The sequence below is a fragment of the Aquila chrysaetos genome, chromosome 3 (assembly GCF_900496995.4).
Source record: "Aquila chrysaetos chrysaetos chromosome 3, bAquChr1.4, whole genome shotgun sequence".
In the NCBI taxonomy this organism is placed as follows: Eukaryota; Metazoa; Chordata; class Aves; order Accipitriformes; family Accipitridae; genus Aquila; species Aquila chrysaetos.
The window spans coordinates 4,338,172-4,361,691 of NC_044006.1; the positions used below are offsets into that span (position 1 = coordinate 4,338,172).

A 23,520-nucleotide genomic window follows, 5' to 3' on the forward strand; every position below is an offset into this window, starting at 1 on the left:
CTAGTAGATACTTTCTGACAATTAGAAAGGAAAGGGTATATTGTGGTATAAAGAATCCCTCAAAACCACGTATTTTTGCTCCGGTCGTGATGTGGGATTCAAGCAAATCAAATCTCAGCTGCCTGTGGCCCCACGCTCTATAATCTCAGCTCCCTGTACGACACAAAGGAAACATCCCCAAAACTGCACCAGTATTTTCTTCAAAATCCAGTTGAACGCCTTACCCCTGTAGCAGATTTAGAAGGGGCTGATGAGATTCTAAGTTTAATGCTCTCCTAAATACTGGTGAGACGTGTACTTTTGGAAAAGAAAATAAGTATTTATCTTACTCCTACAGCAGTATATAATGTTAAACTTCTGCAGAGCTTCTCACCTCAGGTTCTGGAGGTGGTGTACAAACTTACATTAAGTAAATGTCATATGTGTGTGTAGCTTTGTTTCCTCCGCTTCTCAGACAAAACTGTGCTGTGAAAGCAGAAGGACTAGAAGCTGATGTACTTCACTGCAAGCAAAAAGCAAGGCTGTAAGACCAGGCTGCATGTGGACCTGGTGGGACCATCCTCTTCAGGCAGGATATGAAAGGATTTAGGACTCTGGTCCTTGGTCTCGCCTAAGAAGAAGCTGGAGGCTGTGATAAGTATGTGTCAAGATTGTTGTGAGATGGATTAACTCCCTGTGGGGAATAAGGTGAGATCATGAAATGTATTTAATTTTATCATAAGGTGCACTCACATTTGTGTCCCAGAGGTGAAAAGGTTTTATCTCTTCCCACTAACTGCAGTGTTTACCTCGCTCTCGGTTAATGGGAGCTGTATGGATTTTTTATTTCCCTTTTCTCGTAGCAAATGTCAGAATAGGCCAGGTTTAGAAACATATTATCTGACAGCACAAACAAAGTGCTAACTCAAACCAGCTGTAACAGGTCCTTACTTTGAGTCTTTAAGGTCTCTAACTAAACCATTAGCCCGTGGAGTCATTGATTTAGAGCACAGACCTTGCTCCACAGAAAGTCAGCCCAGAAGGAGGAAAACACAACGCACATGACAGACATCCCATTTTCACCGCTCCATCCAAAACATAAAAGACCGTCCTGGGATGGCACCTTCCTCCCGTCTAAACACTAGAAGGTGCGCATCCGAGGGAAGGGGAATTCTCCAGGTATTACTGCATTGCCCGCGGGGAGACGACGTGAGCCCGCGCCGGGGGCCCGGCATGCTGTGAGCAGGCTGGAGTGGGCACGAAGGGGGTGAGATGGATGCAGGAGCATCTCTTCAGGCAGGTTTCTCATTTGCTTTATTGGGTACATAAAACGGAGCCCGCTGTCCTCAGCTGCGTGGGGGCCAGGTTGAGCACAGCGGACGAAGAGGGAATACCTGTTATAAGAAATCTTCCTCTCTCTCCTGGAGAGCCGCGGTGGCTAAACAGGCTCCTGGCTACTCTCCAGGGGCACACGGCAGGTGTGGGTTCAGGGTTTTATGGCTTTGCTTCTGGAATGGCGGGTAGGGTTTGGGAGGGTCTGTACATTTGCCCGATGTTATTTCTCAGAGTCTTTTTCAAGTGGAAGGGAACGTTCAACCCCACGCGCCCGGTGCTGCTCCCTGGGGCTGTGTGCGCAGCACGTGGCGGAATTGGGCCTCGGTATTTTTATAAAAGGGAAAAAAGCAAACAAACAAAATCAACAGATGGAAATCCTCAGATGGAAGGGGACATACTGGTTATTTATTTAAAGAGCTGCTAAGGTCTAATGGAAATTTTCAAGAAGCATTCCATTTAGAACTAGCAGAGGTTTATTTAGCCCTTATTTTCTGTTTGTTTTCAATCATCTTTCACAGCAAAGAACATTTGCTACCAGTGCTCGTTCCTAGCATCTTCAATTGTGTATTCCCCAGCATTATCCTGGTTGCTACGGAGACAACTGAGATGCCACAAACAAAGCTCTTCTGGTGCGGAAGCAGTGCACCAAGGAGAGAAATATCCCTCGGAAACACGAGATCTTCCAGCCCTTCTACACAGGTGTGGAAAACAGGTGAGATCTATAGGACATATAATGTGCTGGACCCTGAGCCTAAACAAAGTGTTTCCCCAGAGCTCCTTCCCTGTTGCCAGCTGCTTTTCAAGCTTCACAAAAGCCATGAACCATATTACTCTAGACTTGATGCCAAAGAACATTTTCTACCTGGATTTGAATAATGTGAATATATTAATTAAAGTTGATAATGGCTGATAATGATTTCCATCAGCAGTAGAATGTTGCTATATTTATCATTATCTATGAGATTCTCCTACCTAACCGTAATTTATACAGAGAAGACTTGAAGTAACGTGACTTGCCATCTTAACAACTTTTCTGATAACACCTTTAGAGTTACAGAACATTGTTTCCTCAGACAAGAAGTCCATTTCTCAGTATGTGAAGGAAAGCAAAAAGAGGAGATCAAGACTCCCAGGTTTTGCTTTGAGCAGCTTACCCTTGAAAAGGAGTTGATTTTGAGACTGGCCACAGCACTGGCAAAAATTTGAAAACAATTTAGCATTTGTATTTATTATGGACATTGCTTGGCTGAACTCTGACATGGTTTGCAGACAGAAGCAGGTCTTAAAGTAAAGGGAGATGGGGAGAGGGAGAACAGAAACTCTGTGCCTCGGTTCTTTCTAAAAATCCCCCCCAGAGATACCTCCGAGGCTGGGGGAACTGCACCCCAGCTTCCCTGGCCTGAGCAGCACTGGCCCCAGTGGTTTGGGGCTGGCAGTCCTCACAGCTGCCCCTTGGACTTCAGGGAGAGAGCATCTCTCCTTAGGCTATGCTCATGGGTCCTTCGAAATGGGAGCTTTGGCAGCAAGAAGTAAGACACGTCTTGCAAAAGCCAGAGAGGATGCAGCAGGAAGAAGGCTGGAAGATGTCTTCTGCAACCCAGCTCTTGGGCTGGAAGGGTGGGCAAGGACTGGCTCTTCCCTCAAGGGGAAAAAGAGGGGATGACTAGATCCCAGTAAGGAAGCACCCAAATCCTTACACGGTGGTGGATCACAAAGGTCTACAACCCAGTGGGGCAGAATTCATGGGATTGCCCTGGTACTATCTCAATCTGGATGTAGGAAGCTTTTCTCCTGCTGCTGCTGTGCCTGGACTCGGCGGGGCTCTCGGTGGGAAAGGCCCTTCGAGAAGAAAAATTAGAGAGTCAGACACTAAACGTCAGCCAGTGACTATGCTTTCACGGCAGTATAACCTAAAACCAGCTAAACTATATCTGACTTCAAAAATTCTTTTTTCTACCAGGTCACTGGATATAGACATGCAACTGTAAATTCTGGGGAAAAAAAAAATCAGAATAAGCATTTCCTATAAAATAGGTCTTAGTGATATAAAATCTACAAAATATGCAAAACAGATTCACTTTTAGCTAGTATGGACAAAACTCAGAAACATCAGTAACTGACAAACACAGGTCAAAACAGTTTGCAAAATAAAATAGGAAAAAAACATCCGGGAACCTCAAAAATCTAAGTTTGATGACATAACTGCTCTTGGTTTCAGCAGACCTAGACTCAAAGAGAGAACAACAGGAATCTTCTTAAATATTTGTTGTTAAGGTAAATCTAAAATGATTGTCTAGCACAATGTTAATTACATTGTACAGCAATCAAAACAGAGACGCTGAGTCTAATGAATCCCTTCTCTCACCTTTGGAACAGAACTGGAGTGTCTTGTTCACCTCCTTATTAGCCCATAAATATTCTAATTAGGAAGCAACTCCAGATGAATAGGATTAGCAATAAGGACATTTTAGAATAGGTACACAAGAGATACTCAAAACTCTCATGTCTTATCTAAGGCTCTCCTGACATTTATAATCATGTAGAAACGCTAAATTTACATAGCTCTGCCTAATTAGACGTGGTTGCAATTATGTTTGTGGGCTTCCTTTTTTTCCTGCCCAAGTATAACTTACGCTGTCAAAACAGGAAGCCGGAACTGAATAGAAGCTCAGCAAGAAATAAAAGTATTTTCTGCTATTTATTTTTTTGCTGGTTTTAATTTGAAATTCATATTTCAAAGCCATTTTTTACAGATCCCAGGCAAGAACTGGCTGTTACGGATCCCAGTCCAGACCACTGCTGCTTTAGATGTAAAAATGTGCTTTATGTGGACCAGCAGCATCTTAAGAGCAGGCACTAAAGCAAGCCAAATTCTGCAAAAGGTGATACATGCTCTGCCTGTAGTCCGTGGGTCGCTCCTGCTCTTCATGAGAGCAGGAAACAAAGAAATTTGTTTCCTTTCAGGACTGTAAGCTCCCTAAAATTCTCACCCTGCCTATGTATTTTGCTGACTGCCCTGCGGTTTTTGCTTTCAGTCCCTCTCCCCAGCCTGAAAGAGCCCGAGTCTGACAGTTCTGAAGTAATTCTGTGTTTGCCTTCCTTGGCCTTCAGAAAGATGGTGAGAAGCAGGTAATCCATCAAGCTACATTTTCTGTGCAGCAAATGCTGCCATTATTGGGCAGGGATTTGATAAATGATGTGTACATTATAATAACTGAATTTCAATATATTGTCTTTGATGTCTGTAATCACAGATAGAGTTCTTTCACCTTAGCTCAAACATAAATCAAAGTAAGTGATATGGACTCAATTCAACACACTTTCAGATTTCTGTTTCAGAACTAAACCATAATAATGAAAACTCGTCTTCACCTGCACAGAGCTCAGGCTGCAGTCAAGGTAGGTGGAGATGGCCATACATATGTATTAACTTTCAGGATTGGGGTATTAGGAAATTCCCAGGGCAAACAGCCACGAATCCATTTTATTGACTGCTTAAGGTCTAATTCTCTCTACTCCTAAACACTTTGTTTATTGGAAAACCAGCATCTTATCTGACTCCCATGTCATGTTTCAAGCTCCATGCAGATGATGCCAGCAGAGTTAGAGAGCCCTTGGAAGCCAGGCTTCCTGGTGGCAAAGGTCAGTGGCTCTAAGCACAGCAGTACTAAAGAATACCTTCTTAATAAAGACTCACGAGGAATGAGAGACCAACCAAAGAACGGTACTGAAAACCTCCTGTTTACAGCTTGACTGCCTGGAACGTGGGAGGGGTGGAGAAACAACCGTTCTGCTTGCGTAGGTTTGTAAAAGCCAAAATTAATCAATTAAGAAACCAAATACCTTCCTTCTAGCAAACTGAACAAAAGCGGATCATGCAGCAAACTGACTCACGTGAGCGCTCTCAGGCTGTTTAATGCACAGCCCAGATCAGTAACGTCCACCAAGTCTAGGGTCGACCCCAAACCAGCTGAAACCCAAAGCCTGCTGATGCCCAGCTGCAGCCTTCCAATGAATTTTACACTCAGGCTCCACTGAGCTATAAAGAGCTGGCAAGTTTCTGAATATCTGCATGAAATAAGTGCAACAGGCTGCTTCTAAAAGGAAGTAACCGGCATGTTTTCTTTGGCTAGGACATCAGCCTCATGCCTGCTTTCTTATCAAGCTTTCTGATCAGGAGTTGTATCAGTCAAGCTAGTTGGATCCGAAAGCTTACGATGACAGCCCAAGGAGTTGAAACAAAATCAATAACCATACAAACACCACTCCCATCCTCTGCTCTGCTATATTTAAGATCAATCAATATGCATAAATGACTAGCGCCAGGCACATCTGCAGTAGTCTAGCACATAATCAACTTTGTCTTGTCTCAGCTTAATATAATTTTCCACCATATTAGCAGTCTTTATGATATCCTGTCTTTTCAAATAGACATAATTCAGAATCACCACATAGTTCAATTGGATTATTTGAGTCACACACAGACCACCCCCCCTCCCCCAAACCCGCTCTTCAGTGGCAGCCTCTCTTCACTGCGGTTGGGATTATAGCCATGTTTAAAGTGTTTGCGAGGAGGTGACATTTGAGGCCATAGCCAGCTTTTACCGATACCTCTGGCAGAAAAATTTATGTGTATGTGTATACATATACTTAACAGACTGAGAAAAGAAACGAACAAACTTATCAAATGCCATGCTGAAGCATCCATTAAAAATTGCACACACTTTTAATGACTTGGGTGAGGGTTGCTCTTGCATAAATTTATTTAACGTTAATGTCCCTTGTTTGCTGTAAATTTCACACTGTGAAATTACCAGGGCAATTCTAATGGAGCTGAAGCCTCCAGCTGCACTCTATGATAAAGGAGGAAATAATTATGAATTCCTCTGGGAAGCCAAAGAAAGTCAAAGATCTCCTTCGAAACTGCTCCCAGATGAGCTGCTCATCAGCAAGCTCAGGAGGTGCAGAACCGCTCTCCAGCGCCGGGGGAAGCAGAATGAGCAGGACGCTCGTGCTGACAACGACTCCGCCATCAACTGACATTTAATTTGAAAGGATTGAAAGCTGGTGTCTGCAACAGTTTCTGCCAAGAAACGTATGAACAGTCAAGACAGAGCATGGAAGTGGTTTTATGTTCCAAGTTAGGATGATACTGTGTAATTTTACATCTAATCACCTAGCGCGAGACATAACCACCAAACACGCAGCTCCAAGAGCTCAAGCCTGAAGCTCTGACAGATGGCTGTATCATGAGAGGATGCTGAACTACACGGGTTGTTCCATCTAGAACGGCATTTTCTATATCGCTTTGAATCCAGAGCTTATAGCCTTTGCCAGAGTTCACATCGAGAGTGGAAAAAGGATAAAAAAATAGAAACTGCAGAAACTCCTTCGTGCCAGCCTCCTTAATCTTCCATCCCCGCAGGTGTCTTTTGGTCCCTTTTCTGATTTCCCCACACCCTTGTCCTCCCTTGTATGTCCCTGTTCCTGGAGAGGCAGAAGGCTGCAGGACAGTGTTTCTCCCTTCGTCTCCCTTCCTCCACATCATTACGGGCTGGCCTGGCCAACGGTGTTCTCCCCGCAGCGGGAGAGCCCACCTTGGCAGCGAGCAGATCGGGGCACAGCTGGAGACCCCAGCCCTTGCCTCCTCCCCACCACCACGCTCCCTGCCTGGCAGTCAGCATCCTCCCTTCGGTCAGCTTTGAATTCAGACCCAGTAACGAGTGACCCAATAATTGGTCAGACTGCACCTCTGAAATGATAAAGCAACTCATTCCTGGTAAGGAAAGCAGAGAAACGTAAGAAACAAAATCACCTAATGGAACAGACAGGCGGTATTTATTCAGTTGCTCCCCGTGCGTCACTCGCGATAACGTGCTGCAGTGTACTTCAGGCTTGTTTCCCAAGAACAAATATAATTCTTATTTATAATGCAACAAAGGATAAAGCAGGTTTCCTGATTCTGACAAGTGACTCTGTGATTATTTCTTCAATAAAAACCATAATGTCTTTCAGATTATTCTCTCACTTTTTATTCTGGTTTGGAACAGAGAAGGCACAGATGAGCATCTCCGTGCCTTGAGTCACTTTGTTTATTTTCTCATTTATAAAACTCGGGGACCCGCTAGAGAACACTTCAGTGGTACTTAAGGACTTGGGAACACCGGCTTGAACTTTGTGGACTGGACTTGCAGCGGCGTATAACCAATGCACGGCTACGGAGAGCGTCACCGTTTATCAGGTAATTGCATCCTGTGAGATGATAATGCACTGGCGGCGGGCTTGTGGCATTATCACCGCAGATCATGACATAGCGCTCTCCTTGAATAGCAATCATCTGGCTTTCCGAATAAGCAGCGAACCAACATGCTGCTGGGAAGCCTGTCAGCAAAATGCCTGTACGGTGCATCGGCACGCTCCAGACATTGGCTTGCTGTACCGAAACGGGGTGAAAAATGTTAAATAGAATGTAATCACCTGCTTGGACTTTCTACTTACATTCAAATTTCCCTAACGAAAAATGCACCATATTATTTACTGTGTCTTCTTTTAAGGTAGCTGTCACCATACGATTTAGAAGCACCAAACATACTAAGAATGGGATTTTCTGTGTCAAAATGTCCCACTGAAATTCAGACACCTCCTTCTCACAGTCTGTGCAATACTGTGAAGCAAACAGGGCCTGGACCTCATTGGAAAAAATCCCCAAACAAATTTTGTGTTTATGTAATGATGTATTTATTTAGGGCCACTCCAAAGAGATACAGCTGGTTAGACTTGAAAATAACTGCCTGTGAAAATGCAAACAATAATTTATGTAACTTTAAATGAGTTTTTGCAAGATGTTTTGATGTGTTTTCCCTGAATGCTCCCCTGCACATCTGGTTATTAAGTATGTAATTTAGCCCACCTTATTTCCTATGGATGTAGTAAGAAAAGCACCATGCCTGTGGTCCTCTCTAAACCTGCCCCAGTACAGCATCTGGGGTCAGCACAATAATGCAAAATCCATTTCTCAAATCTGTCAGTCAGCCTTTGAAGATGCTAACACTGCAGGCAGTGGTCACTCTGAGTTACATTAATAGGCTCTTATTGCGAACAGTGGAATTAGTTTTCAGAAGAACATCCCTAAATACCCATTTTGATATGGTAGGATGACAGTAGTGGCAAAGACCATATAGAGAACTGAAGGGGCCTGAGGACAAAAACTGGTGGAGAATATTATGACAAAGTGGTTTTTCATCAGAAGATGCTAAGAGTGAAACTGCTCCCAAGGAAGGGCATTCGAAACCTCTCCCTCACTTGGAATTTATTTTTACATTGCAAAATAGTCCCTTTTAAAATGCTTTTAATGGTTTGAGATAACTTTGACAAAAATTGATCTTTTAAAATGTCAAACATCATTTTAGACGATCAATATCAACGTGACATTTTTGCAACTATTAAAATAAAAATGCTGATTCTCTCCATATTTTTTCTGATTGGTAATTACGATTTAAAAAATTCATTTATTTTGTCCTAAACTGGGGGTGGGAAACTCTTGTGGGGCATTTCCTGCCTAATCAGGATCATCTACGTAAATGATTGCTGATGCTTCAATTTCTACTCACATGGATATAGCTGAGAGATTCTCCAGCTCTCTAGTTTGGGGGTTCCCAGAAACGTTGCCGCGGCCAAAGGAGCTGCAGGCGGGCCACCTACCCAGAGATCCATCCAACGTCCCGCAGCTTTCCCTGGGCTTCAAGCTATTTTACTAGCACTAGCGAAGTTTGCTCATGGAAAATCAGTTTGGATATGTCTATAGGCGCCACGGTCAGGGCAGTGATTACTTTGCAAACAGCCGATATGCTGAGGTCACGCAGTCACTCAGTGCCCCGCCAGCACACGCTGATGGAAGCTGCGTCCGCTTCTCATCTGTAGGGCAGATTTTCTGATAGTGAGGGGCACTGGTAACCTTTCCAGATCTTCTCTTTATGCTCCAATATGCGTTCATTCAAACCACATCTAGCTGCTGATTTACAAGCAAATACTGTTCATTACCTTTTCTGTCAAACATCGTGTCTTCTGATATCAAACATTAAGGGGGGAAAAATGCACATAATTTACAAATCTAGTAACGCATTTCCCACCACACTCCTCTGCATTGCCATGGCCACAAAAAGATGGAATCAGCCAAGATGAAAGCATTTTCAGGGCTGAAGTTTAATGGCTAAAATAATTGCAGAAACGTACACATCTCCAAAACAAACCACTTCCAGAATGAATAATGCGTGGAGTATCCTCTCATCTACTACTTCACTTCATCTCAGTACAAGCTCCCCTGTGAGCAAAACACATACAATATATAGTAGCATATTACAAACACCGCAGATCAGTATGGCAGGGCCAGCTCCACTCTGCTGCAAGCAAACCGCAGGGTTTGCACAGAGTTAGAGAGAAGGATGCTGCTCTTCTTATCTCTCTGAAAGTCACCTCCAGAAGGTGAAAACAACGCTTCCTAGGTAGGCATTTTATTTGGCATATGCTTGCTTGGGTGGTATCAAATCCTCCCTTTAGAAAGGCAGGTATCTACCAGAAAAGCTTTACCAATTCTACAAGAGTCACTTGCTTTTGACTTACAAACCCCGTTTCCCATCCTCAGGCAACAGAAATCAGCCTGGCCAGTTCACCCCTGTTTGAGCATCTGCCCAAACCTTTAACCATTAAAACAAGATTCTTCCTCATAAACTGAGATGAATTCCTCATTGGTAGGAATGTGAAACTGTAATCTATTTATTTTTCAGAGAGCTGTATAAATTAAGACTGGAAAGGCCAATGTATTGAATGTCTGGATAGTATGAGTCACCACATTTTTATCCAATTAGTTCCCCTTCTAAATTTTAGCCAGCAGATTTGAGGTCACTCAGTATGTGACCTGTTTACTTTAACTGAAAACTACATTTATTTTTCTGGAAAGGCATTTGGAACAGAAAGCATTTTAAGTGCAAAAAATTAATAGCTTGAATAAAACATCATTGTACTGGCACATACTCTACTTCATGAGGATTTCTTACAATAAATCCCCAGAATTTTTTAAAAACTGGAATAACGGAACAACAACGAAAGGAAAATATTTAGCCTAAAAATTAGGAGAAAAAATGGTGAGGTTACCATGACAAAAGAACAAACTGCCTCACCGTTCTGCTACTACAAGCTCCTAGATGCTTCAAGGTGCAGTTCTGGGAAAAATAACACCCAGCCCCTTCCTACCTGCATGTGACACCTTGCTGGCCTTATCCAAGAGACCCTCTCTCAACGTGTAGTGAATGGAGAATATCCCAAACCTTGGTACCTGACGTTGCGATTATTTATAGCCAGTCTAGTGATGCTTGGAAATGTCTAACAAGAACAGTTGTTCTCCCCTTCAAAGAGCCACCTTCTGCCACCTTTTTGGATACTAATTAGCACAGAATGCAAGGAATTAGACAGTATTCGTGGTGCAGAATAGCAAACTTCCACATTTTTGTCCCTGTGCACACATTTCTGCCTTTTTGGGAGTATTACATCCCCAGCAACTCCATACTCCGTGATCCTGACACTGTTCCAAAGCTCTGGTGAGATGTACCATAAAGACACTAGATATATCACCATTTTAATTATATTTTTACAAAGCACATAATGGTCTCTCTGTTGCTTACACTCATGACTTTCCATTTTAAGAATACTTTCAGAATACAAGGCTCTATATCTGGTCTTCTGACAGTTACACTCCTTTGCATTTAAGCTGCCTTCCCCTTATGCTCTGTTAAGAAAAGTAGCCGCTGTAGACTGAAACATCCTGTAAACTCATTCATGCTCTGGCCAGTGTGTTGATGATAATATTTTAATAAGAAATGCAGCCAAAGAAACTTATAGGAATGGGTTGTGTTATTAAAAAAACACTACTATGTCTAGGAAGAAAGAGTTAACAAAGACTCTCTTTAAAATGCTAATAACAGACAATGGTCTGTGGATAAGTTAATTAGTGGAGCCAGCTTGTGTTTAATTATTTCACTTGACCTGGTGCAGATTTAGACAATAATCCCTTTAGAGAGGGGAAGGGGCTGTTGGAAAGTATGTGATGTACCAGAAGAAAAACTTTAAATCTGCCTGAGCTGAGCAGGTAGTCTTCTATCTAAAATTGGAATGATACACTATTCTCCACTGTAAGACAAGCTCAAATGGAAAAAGAAATGCAGGTCTGAACCAGAGAGATTATGCTAAGGACCTGGTGAGCTTTCCACTCCGATACTTAACTTTTCCCCCCCCTCTCCCTATTCGGCTGGGATTTTACTACTGAATAATGTATAAGCCAACCCACTGTAGTCAGAGGTGGGATTTCATAAGCAACTTGAAACAAGTGCAACCAGACTGTACCAGAACTCTTTGAACATACTAAAATGTGTGTGAAGAAAGAAAAGGGTCTACAGACTATTAGTATATGTGGAATATTTTATAGGGGAGGCTCTGAAGATTTCCACATTTTAGAAAAGAGAACGGATTAGGTTGGGTATCAGTCCTATTCTTGCTCAGACTCTATAATCGGATCCAATTAAACTCAAAGGTTTGTTTTATCTGAATAGGTCAACCCCAAATCATGTAGCTTTTCAATCTAGTAACATCTCTTCAATAGCTTGCCCAAATACGAATAAAAAATCATTGCAGTTTAACATGTGAATCAGTACAATCTCCTCCAGAGGCTATAGAATCTGAATGCTAGCAATAAAGGAATTACTGCGCCCTGTTACCTGGAGTACTGCGTCCAGCTCCGCAGTCTTCAGCCCAGGAAAGACATGGACCTGTTGGAGCAGGTCCAGAGGGGGGCCAGATCCTCCTCTACAAGTTCAGTGATCAGAGGGCTGGAGCACCTCTCCTGTGAGGGCAGGCTGAGAGAGTTGGGGTTGTTCAGCCTGGAGAAGAGAAGGCTCCGGGGAGACCTTCTAGCAGCCTGCCAGTACCTAAAGGGGGCCTGCAGGAAAGCCGGAGAGGGACTTTTTACAAGGGCATGCAGTGATAGCACGAGGGGTAATGGCTTTAAACTGAAGGAGGGTAGATTTAGACTAGATATAAGGAAGAAATTTTTACAGCGAGGGTGGTAAAACACTGGCACAGGTTGCCCAGAGAGGCGGTAGATGCCCCATCCCCAGAAACATTCAAGGTCAGGTTGGACGGGGCTCTGAGCAGCCTGATCTAGCTGAAGATGTCCCTGCTCATCGCAGGGGGGTTGGACTAGATGATCTTTGGAGGTCCCTTCTAAGCCAAACTATTCTATGATTCTATGAAGCCAGGTGTGTAAAAGAGAGTCTAATCCAAATAGAAAAAAAGAATTAAGAAAACAAATTGGGGAGCTACTCTGGCAGGCAGTCAATAGCTCCATGTGCACGGAGTGGGAGGAGACTCTTTGTTTCAGCCAAAGGGTACGACTCATTCTTGGTGGAATCACCTCCACGGGAGATGTATACTGGCTGTAGGTTTACTTTTATACACCGGTTCTCTCTCTGTTCTGTAGTTAGAGCATCCTTCCGTGTGCATCTTCACAGGGACTCAAACTGAAACACTTCACAGAACAACTAGACCGATAAAAGCGGCACCATTGCTCTTTTTAATCCTCTTCATTAAAAACATAATTTGATGGGGAATGAAATGCCCTCAGACAGGAGCAAGGCCAAGACAAATGCAAGCCATGTGTAGCAGATCACCTTGTCAGATAATTATTGCAGAGGAGTGCCGTGGTGCTGAGGTGGGCTCCCCATCAGCTCCTCTGACAGCTACATTTCACTGGAGCACAGGGATTGTCAGCCTCATCAGGAAAGACGAAGCCTCCTTAGCAACTGGTCTGCAAATGTGAAACCAACTTCTCAAGAGGATGGGCATGGCCACAAAATCACGGGTCCTTCCTCATCCCTCACAAACAGCTCTGACGCTCTACTCCTTCGAAGGGCAAGAGGAGCGGCAAAGAAGACACAGCGTGTCCCAGTCATGAATAAGGCACTTTGGCAATGCCAACAGCAAGGCAACGAATTACTGAAGACAAGTTCAAAATTAGCATTAAAAAACTGGTTATCCTGGCAACAGGCTGACCACGATTTTCTGAATCCTGAAGAGATTGTGTTACATAGACTGAAATAACAGGAAGAACATTATAAGGTTTCATGGAAACTATCAGGCTGAGCAGCTTGCTTAACCAAACAGGCTCTGCTCTGCCCTGTTTTTCCAGAGCGTGCAAAGTGCTCCTTCCCCAAAAGCAGAGGTGTCAAGGATTAAATATCACACATCTATCGGTCAAGGATTAGCAATACAGGTGGCCATAAAACGTGCTCTGCCTGTCCAGGCAGTATGATTAAATACACGTTTGTTGCGCTGTCTTACTTCCTTCATTAGTGTTTCTCTTTGCTTGTCAATGTTATTAAGTTCCTAAACCCCCCAGTGACGACAGGGCCATTAGTGTCGAAGCAGAGGATAGAGAAGATAATGAGTGAATGCGTGAGGATGAAACCACAGCTAGGCTGAGCTTACACAAACTCACATTCAAACTGTGCCAACAGATCATCACAGTTTGTGTAACCAGTTGGTCGCCAGCCCATTACATTTGAGTCCTGATCATCTTGCTGGTGGATTTTTTTTGGAGGTAAATACCATGGCTGTTTTCCTATCTACTCATTGGACTCCCACAGGTTCCAAACTGTTTACCAGCCTCTTCTTTTGGAAAGCCCTTTTGTTCTTTAAAAATTTCTCCTGTGATCTCCAAATACTCTTTTTTTTTTAGTGAAACACATGCTATTGTCTTCCAAGGCCCATGGTTCAGAGTCCTTCCTCTATCAGTTTTACTAGTCTACCCAGCTATCAGGTTTTTAGCAAGGAAAAATAAACAAAAAAACCCTTCCATACACATGAGCTCCAAAACCGGACTGACAGCATTGTATTTAGAGAGTTGCAGCAACCATGCAGAAGACCGAAAGGTACAGATGATTCTGGAAACACCCACCAGAAAGACACACAGCCACTGCTATTTGAGAAACGCAAACAGGGACACATATTCTTTCCAGGTACTGTAACAAGGCTTCAGAACCACTGACATAATTCCCTTCTTAATTAAAACAAATGGCGTTATTTCTATGACAAGGCTTCGCTCACGTCTTGCCCGTTCTGCAACAAGGGCTACCGAGGAATCCATTAAGCAGCGCTGGACCAACAGCGCTCAGAGCAGATTCAAGCCCTCCCCATCTGCTAACTTCTGGTATCTTGAATTACTACAAGTGGCTCTCCATTGGGTGCATGATGCATTTCCAAAGGCACTAAATGGGGTTAATAAAATGAACCTTCTTCACTGATGAGTAGTAGCACTCCTCACCATAATTTGCTGAAAAAGGTCATTCTTGTCTGTAACAAGAAAATGAAATGCGTGCTGGAATGATGGAGCAAGCTCAAATCAGTCCTACATACAATGTAGAACCGTAAACCAGAATCAAGCATAAATCTACTGGCTAAATTCAGCTTATGGCTAATCAGCTCTTCCTTTGACAGGATATGCTGCTGTGGAAATGGGATAATTTTATAACTGAATAATTTAACCAGTTTTATCTTTAAGTAATGATTTCAGGCATATTAATACATAAAGCTTCAGTATTTACATTTTTGTTACATGGACCTAAAAAATTACAAGGTATCAGGAATAACACAGTATTCAATGATAAATGACATCTATAGAGTGGTTTCATTCCCTAGAATGACTTTGTGCTCCACAAATCCCTGGGATGGTGTGTGGCAGCCGGGCAGACAGAGAGGGCAGAGCCTGCTGTGCGAGACGGCTGGGAAGAACTGCTTCTCAATAGCAAAGGGAAACTCTTTTGGAAACATTAAGGCCCAGGCTAGAAGGGACAGGTAAAACACAGCGTCTGACCTGCTGTACAGAGGATGCTATAGTATTTTACCTGCTTACCTCTGTTAAGACTCCAGTAGTTCATGTCCGGCTTGAAGATATGTTCCACAAAGACTTCCAATCATTATTTGAATGCTGTGAGAAGTGGAAAAGCCGCTTACCCTTGGAAGTCTGTTACAGTCCTTCGTCATCTCAGTCATTGGAAAATACTTCGGGAGCCTGCAAGTCTGGAAACTAAGTACGTTGGCTTATGGTCCAAATTCATAGAAATGGATGTGCCTCACTGGCAAAATAATTGCTAATCTCTTACTCTCATTTTCCTCCTGTGAGTACAGCTGTGGATGCAATTTTCTGCACGTTTTAATGCAGTGATACGGGAACTTCATGTTTAAAAGCAAGATACTTGTGGATCAGCAGAATCTAACAACCACGTTTTAGTTGTTCTCCAGAAAAAATAATGGAGAGAACATGAAAACCAGAATCCTTCTCACTTTAAAGAATCCCTGTAATAGATATAAATAGCAAACACGGTGCATGCTAGATTGTGCCTGTCAGAAGGTGACATCCTCTTACCAATTTTGCATTAGTCCTCACTGCTCCTTGGAGCTGGCTAATTTGAGTGAGGAAAATGGGAAACAGAAACTCTTAGGATGCAGTCAAGCCATTTAGATGTCACTTTCCCTCATGCTTTGTATTTTGTCAGTACACATACACGACTGATCATCTGCACAGATTCACCCATCTATCACACGTATCGTGTCGAGATCCTTCAGCCTCACGCTGCAGCAGATGTTCCTCCAACCCTGCTCAGAGGAGGAGGCACAGCTTTGGAGAACATTGCATTGAGATGCAGTGAGGGGAAATAATCAACACCAGGCGACGATAATTTAGGACAGAATAAATTCCTTTTGTTATATTCCAGGGGTGGAAAAAGGATTGAAAGCTGCTGGACTCTCCTGTCAGAGGAAAGTTTCCTGGTACTGAAAGCAAGGCTCAGCCTGCGTTACCTGTTGGCTACGCTTAGAGTACTGGCTGGCTCGAAGAGACAAGCCCAGATTAAAACCACTGAATCTGGGTAATCTCAAACTACTGCACTGCTATGTATGGGAATGTTTCACAAAGGGTGAATTATAGCAGTCTCAATGGCTAAACTAATTTCTATCACCAGTGCAATGCCTTGTTTACTCCCAGCCAACCTTCGAAATGAAGTAACAAGGAGGTTTTGAAAAGCTACTGCAATGACCTGGAGATAAATGTACCCAAAACAGTTACTACAGATGGTAAAAGCCAATCCCCGCTCCATTTTTGGAGGAGCAAAATACCTTTTTTTTTTTTTTTTTTTTTTTTTAACATAACATTTCAAATTTCTGCTCTATCAGAAATGTCTAGTTGCAACAAAACCAGAGTATTGGAAAAGAAATCAACTGTCTCTGCTAATAAGAAGAACTTTTCCTCTTCCCCGCAAAAATCCTGCCATTTCATTCATAAATAAAATAAGCCACTAACTCAGTTGTTGGCAGGCTCTCTCTTTTATCTTTCCCTCACTTGAGAAAGACTAGCAACATCACGTTTTCGGAAAGCCAAGTGTCGTAATCATAGAATCGGATTTCATGTATTTTTAACAGCATTTGCAGCAGCAGCGATCCAATCACTTTAAAAAGAAATATAAACATACAGAAATTCGGAAGAAGCAACTCAGAGCTCCTGACTTTCTTCATTTCTTCAACGTGAGATGAATGTGCCGGGAAGGGACTCCTTTCTAAAGGAGATCTCAAAAAGTTAGCAACATTACACTACAAGCACCGCAGAGCCGAAATACTTATTATCTCAAATAAGCCTGGATGACATTTGAGATGTCTCGACATTTATTGGCCTGCCAGCAGAGCGTGGGATCAACCAGCTCCTTTTCTCTCACCTCTTTTTTTTTTTTTCCTCCTGCTTGCTCAAAGTCCATGTTCATAAAATATTCAGGGGAAGCTCTTCAGAGGATGGTATTGCCTATACTATAGCCCCAGTGCAGGTTTACTGTGCTACTGAGACAGATATTCTGCCACCAGAGAAATCAAAAGAGCTGATGGGCTTGAATTACTGCACCAGGAGCTCGCCGTCAGACTGACAGTCTGGGCTCGATCCCCACCTGGGACGCCAGCGTGAGCGGCAGCAGACAAAATGAGCTAACACACAGAACAGATCTGGTCCCTTTTGCATGGTTTTAAGGAGAAATGCTACTTTTCAGAACCAAAAACAGAAATATGAACGTTCTGCCTGTTTCCCAGCTGGGGACAGCTGACCCTTTTTTACCTCTTATTTTCTTCCCAGTGGAAAGAAGAAAAGGCAATGAAATCTGGAATTCAGATGCACTGCTAAATTAAGCTATCAGTTGGGTAGCATCTCCTAGTAGTACCACCCATTTCTGCAGCAGCCTACCATAAACTAAATGAGCTAGCATGGTCCCCTCCTACCCCCTGAAGTTTGTTACAACCTGTCCATCTCGTGTTCACAGCCTTCCCTATTAATCCACACATTTTGTGCTCCTACCACTATTTGATCTTTCCCTCCTAGTTTCATTAAATCAGCTACAGATTTCCTACGTTTCCCTGACGTTTTCCTGTATTAGAGCAAGCATCTGCTTTTAACCTTTTCATCTAAGCCTGGCTGTCTGAATGTGCCTTTGAACCTCTGGCGCACTCTGAATCCCTATCATTTTCCCTATTAGTTCAAGGGATAGATGTTCCTTTGTTCCACCTTTGGCACTTCTCACCCTTAGGCATCCAGGAGCTTAAATCAGGCTGTTGCTAAACTGTCCTCCTTTAATAATTTTTATGAAGTACAGTCCAATTATCTTTATCTTCCTCGGGGATCCATTCAATTAAGCACAGTCTTAATGAGTGAATGGACACAGAGCATTGTAACCATATTTACATCCAGATTAATGGGAACCAGGTAAGATAACTTTAAAGCCATGAATATTTTAATACCTTGGCTTTTCATTTTGCTATCTTCAGTGTCAGACACATTTAGAGAGACCAGCACAATTTGAGAGACCGTTTTTAATTTCCTTCTTGGTTTGTGGAAATGAGGGTTTAGAAACAGCAGCAAACTACATGAATTGGTCTTAAAATAGGTTTCTTGCAGGTTAACCAAAAACACTTCTCATAACACAAAACAAGCTGGAACGTCTCATCCATTTCCTTGGACATTTCACGAATTGAAGGCAATGAAAGAAACCAGTAAAGAACCAATATTTAAGTGGAGATACTGGGAGCATTGGGAAGTCTCATTTAACGAGCATGCAACAGAAATGTTGAGCTAGAAACACCAGTTCTGAAGTGACTTTTCTCCCCTCTGAAAGACAAATGCTGGATCTGGAACATGGACCTGTCTCTCAGACACGGAATAGCTTTGACAGTTATTTTCGCACCTGCTTTGAGGCGCCTTTGCACTGCAGAAGCAAGGTAGAAGGGTCCAATGGAGACTGAAAACCTGGTTCTGTTTCAACACAGCTTAACATAATAGCGTCATAGGCACTGATAAATGTGTCAATAAGCATTTGGAGAAATAACTGGTATCCAGGGAATTTATCTTGGTTGTAGTAGTTTCAGCTGAATAGGTCAGATTTGTTAACATTTTAATTTACACAAATCTGCATTCCAAATACTGCTCTTCGGCTCCTTTTCCTAACAACAAGAAAATGTCAGCAGCAAAACCAAATTTACTCCTCTAATAGCTTTCTCAAGATTTCAGGAAAAACAAACAAAAACAAAAAAACAATCTGTGGTACAGTTATGGGAATGCTTAAACACATTTTTCAATTTAGACCTAATACAATTTTATGTTAATAAAATAGAAACTTTTGCCAATTCCAGATGTAATCCTGAAACACAGCAGTGAGTGCTGGGAATAAGCATGTCCCGTAGCTTCAGGGCAGCCCCAGGATTGTGCCCAGAGCTGGTTGTTCTGCCTCGATCCAAGTGTCCCTTGCCCAACCTGGTACTCAGCTTGGGACGCTCAACCATATTTCCACATACAACGTGCCAGCTTGCCTTGATTTCCCAGACCCAGTGCAACAGGGGAACTAACATGAAGCATATGGTTCCCCTGCAAGTTTTTAAAATACTTCAGATGCAATCAGACAAATCTGAAAAAAGACAACCCTTCTGCCTTATCCTTTCCCCCTAATTATCACCTGCCTCTTTTTTCAGCTGATTTCCTGAGATTAAAACCTCTCTCCCACCAAGCTATCCCAATCTAGGTCTCTGAAATTAATATAAACAGATGACCTTTCTCCACCCATAAAGCCCTACATTAAAATGCTGGCCCCCACCGATGTCGAGGGGGCAATAATAGTTCTGTCATTTCCATAAAATCAGCATTTTCCTGCCAGAATTCAGATCTCTCCTCCGAGTACTCTGCCACCGTCCCCCCGAGGGCTGCCAGCAGTCTCTACAGCACTTGTTTCTCCTCTTCGACTGCAAGCACGCTGCAGGCTTCAGCATTGCCTAGGATAATCTACCTGCTTAAGATTCAGCTAACTTTCCGGTTCTCTAAATACAAAGAGCATGGAAAGGTCAAATCTGCCCTAGGTTGTGCTCGCAAAGTCTGCCACGTCAGGTGGGAAGGAACGGGCTCTGGTGCATCTCCTGCTCCCCCTGCTCCGCTTCTTGTCTTCACATCTGGAAAGCTCTCTGCTCACCCGACCTTCTCCTTGGAAAGCTGTTTCGCACACTGTCTCCCCCCCGGGTCGTCTCGCCCTGAAACTGCACCTTGGGCAAGCCCCAAATCTGCACCGTTCCCAGCCAGCAGCCCCCCGTCCCTGTGCTGGTCCCGCCGGCTGCCCCGGGGCACTCTGCTTGCTGCTGAGCTGCTGCCGGTGCTTTTATCCGCTCTCAGCAGCAGCTCTGCAGTCACATTCGGGATTCCTCCCAAAGCCACCGTGCAGCTCTGAAGCAAAAAAAGCGGCCCCAGACATGTGTATGAAATGGACACAAACCCCAGCAGAGCAATGCCCGTCAGCTGGCGCTCGGCAGAGCGCTCTGCAGCGGGGCCAAAAAAGTGCTGCCAGGGCTGACGTGCAAGGGAAAAATCTCTCTGACGTGCTGGAGGTTTTCACCCCTCTGAATTCGGTGTCCCAGGCAGGAAACCCATGCATCAGCCTGCCAGTGGGGCCTCCCGCTCGCTCCGTCCCTGCCATCGGTCACGGGGGAGGAAAGGGGAGAAAGGAGAACAAAACCAGTTTCTGGTGCCTTCTCTCAGAAATGCAGCACGCTGGGCTCTCTCAAAATGGATTTCACTGCACTTGTTATCTCTGGGGACTGCCTGAACTTAAACATCTGAGACTAAGACTATGTAAGTCTTTACTTTCCTATTTGCCACGCAGCCATACTATCCGTGGTTGGTTGCTCAATGAACAAATGATCCTTCCCATCATTTAGTTGATCAAGATCTCCTAATTGCATGGGACAGGTGACACTCCACAAACCGCACAGTCCAATGGGGAAAAGCCCCAGAACTTAAGTTCCCCTTCTCCCTTCACGCCCATTGACCCTCGTCCCCTTCTTCCCCAGTCACTCCAACCCAGCACTGATGCTACAACTGATTTTTGTTTAATGTGTGAGGTTAAATGCTTTGTCCTTGAGCTATACTCACAACTAGAGAAGGCGGAGCTCCGAGAATCGTACTGTATACCTTACACTGGCAGGGTATGTTTTTGTCGGTAAAAATGAAATTTCTTCTGCATTTGGAAAAGCTGTAGATTTTAAAATGCCATGAAGAAGAGGCATTAAAGGTAGAGCCTCACACAAAACCAAAATCACTGGAAGACATTTTCATAGTTTGGAAATGACACAAGGATGCCATCATGAAACATGCAAAGCGTGTTGAGTATAGGCCGTGTAACCGCTTCCAAAGATAACATGCAAAGCACTAAGCAAGGTCTAGAAAATCTATAGATGTCCGGCACTTTATTTGTCCCCCAGCAGAAGGGGGACAAACGCCAATTTGTTCATCCCCCTGCTCCATCTGGAGTCTCTTCTAGATCTTTGAGTTGTACAAATTTACACAAGGAAAATATCAGCTTCATGAGTTTGAAGATTCTCCCAGGGTTTCATTGACTGATATGGATGAAGACAAAAATATCACATTAAAGCCATGCTGCCCCACAGTTGCTGCAGAAGCAAAGACCACGATCTCCATGTCGCAACTCAAACTAAATTTTAGAGGCTTAGTATTCAAGACAGGATTTGGGCTTTGCAAGTCAGCAACCCTCAACAACGGGAAACCTGGTATGATGGCTTTTAAACTCACCTCTCTGTCAAGTCCAGCAGCCACAGTGACAATGTCTCCCGTCTCGCTGTTAATAGTAAACATATTTTGCGATGGGCTCTGTGGGGTCTGAGTCACGATTCGGTATCTCACCATCCCGTTCGCTGTAGTGCTATCATCTGCATCATTTGCTGTCACTGTCATCACATAGGTACCTTGGAACAAGAGAAGATGAAATATCAGGACAATCGCATTGCAAAGCAGATTGCAGTCCCATTGACTCGGGGTCATGCATTTTACTCAGAAATGCTACAGAGAAGACATCCCATTTCAATCCAGCCAGCTAGACAAGGCGAGGATTATGAAAATAGCAACACTGCTGAGACTAGATGATCTGTAAGGATACTGATTACACATAACCAGTATATAGCGAGAAGTCATATGAGGATATCTATGATTAACTTCTAATTCTTTCAGTGATTGTAAGTTTTAGGGCAGCATTTTTTGTCCTGCAATTTCATATAGATTCTCACAGGAGATTTTTTTTCCATCCAATCACTGCATTCAGAAGTAGAGTTTAATAGTGAAAAGCCCATCAGACTTCTCAGCAGCTTCAGAAGGACCCCATCAATGTGCCCATGCCCAGTGCAGGAAGAAACTGCCTGCTGCCTCCAGTTCTTGGAGAAACGTCCACCTTTCCGGCCCCTTCTGGAGGGAAAAACCCAAACATTTCTGCAGAGCAAACGGAACAGCTGCTGCCCAGCAGGACAGAAAATCAATGATTTGGTATGTGTGGCCAGCAATGTATTGAATCGTTGGTTTGTTTCTTGCTAATCATCAGTGTCTTCATTTGCCTTGCAAAAAACAATCCCTACTTTCTAGATACTGTTGGGAGTGCACTGATGCACTGACAGGCTCATTATCACTGGAGTTTGGCAGCAGGGTGTTTTGCTAAAGTGGGAAATTATCATTATGAGGGTAAAAGATGTTACTTGATTGGATGGACTCCTGCAGCTGCATGGTCCTGTGACCCCCCAGAGCTCATAGGGCCCGGCTTTACGCTTGTTACATTGGTAGGAGAGAATGACTAAAAGGGCAGACACATACTGCTTACAAAAAGCAATCTGCAACAGTGGATGAATCTAATGACATGAGACCTGAAAGGAGGAGTGGGAGCCAAAGAGAAACAGTGAAACCAGACATAACCTTGTTTAGTGACCACCAAACCCAACAGCGTCAATGGAAAGATGGAATCTACCGCTTGAACACTGCTCATTTGGGAACTCTGAACAGATGAACCAACTTATGAACCTGCCGTGCTGGAGGAGATGCAAAGTGGTCGCAACAAGAACCTGAGCTGATTCAAGATGGATCCATGCGTTGTTTTACAAAAACAGCCGAGTTGTTCTGCCCACTCGGTTAGATGTAAGCCACTGGCAAACTCGAGGACGTGTGGCTACGTCAACATTGTATCGTGTCTCATCTAATAAGCCAAGATCCCCAGCTTGGTCACAAAGCCACCAAACTTGCAGTTCAGAGAAAGCAGAGAGCTGGAGAGCTTGCATCTGTTTGCAAGAGAGTTTAAAAACATACGCCATGCTCTAAATGGGCAGATCTACCAATGGCTGCAGCGTACCCAAATTTTGTACCCTAGCCAAGTGTCTTTAAGCCACTCGGCACGTAGGCAATCCCCCCCAGTATCTTCCCCAGCTTTGGGAAAACAACATTTCTCAGTATTAGCAAGAAGTGGCCTCATAAGTTTGTATTTTTGCTCTGTGGAAAGTGCTTTGCTCATCTCCTTCCATCTGGCTCAATCAGGCTCTTTTTGTTCTCTGTGGTGATACATATCCCTGTGAGTTTTCTTAGTTCAATAAGAATTATAGATTAAAAAATAAATGAATGTGTAAAGCAAATTCTAATGATGAATACGTTCTTATCTTTCTGCAATAATCCTGATTCACATTTGTGAAATGAAAACAAACTACTCGACAACTTTAACATTTTTCTGATCAATAAACTTCAGGAGAGGGAAGGAACAGTGAATTGAA

General features: G+C 43.5%; 1 protein-coding gene across 1 annotated transcript in view; it reads right to left on the bottom strand.

Annotated features, from left to right (window-relative positions):
* CDH4 (cadherin 4) overlaps positions 1–23,520 on the bottom strand; it is a 476,335-nt gene that overhangs the window by 72,652 nt on the left and 380,163 nt on the right. The window contains 1 exon segment of the mRNA XM_030009468.2: positions 21,515–21,687. Coding sequence (XP_029865328.1) covers positions 21,515–21,687 — 173 coding nt within the window.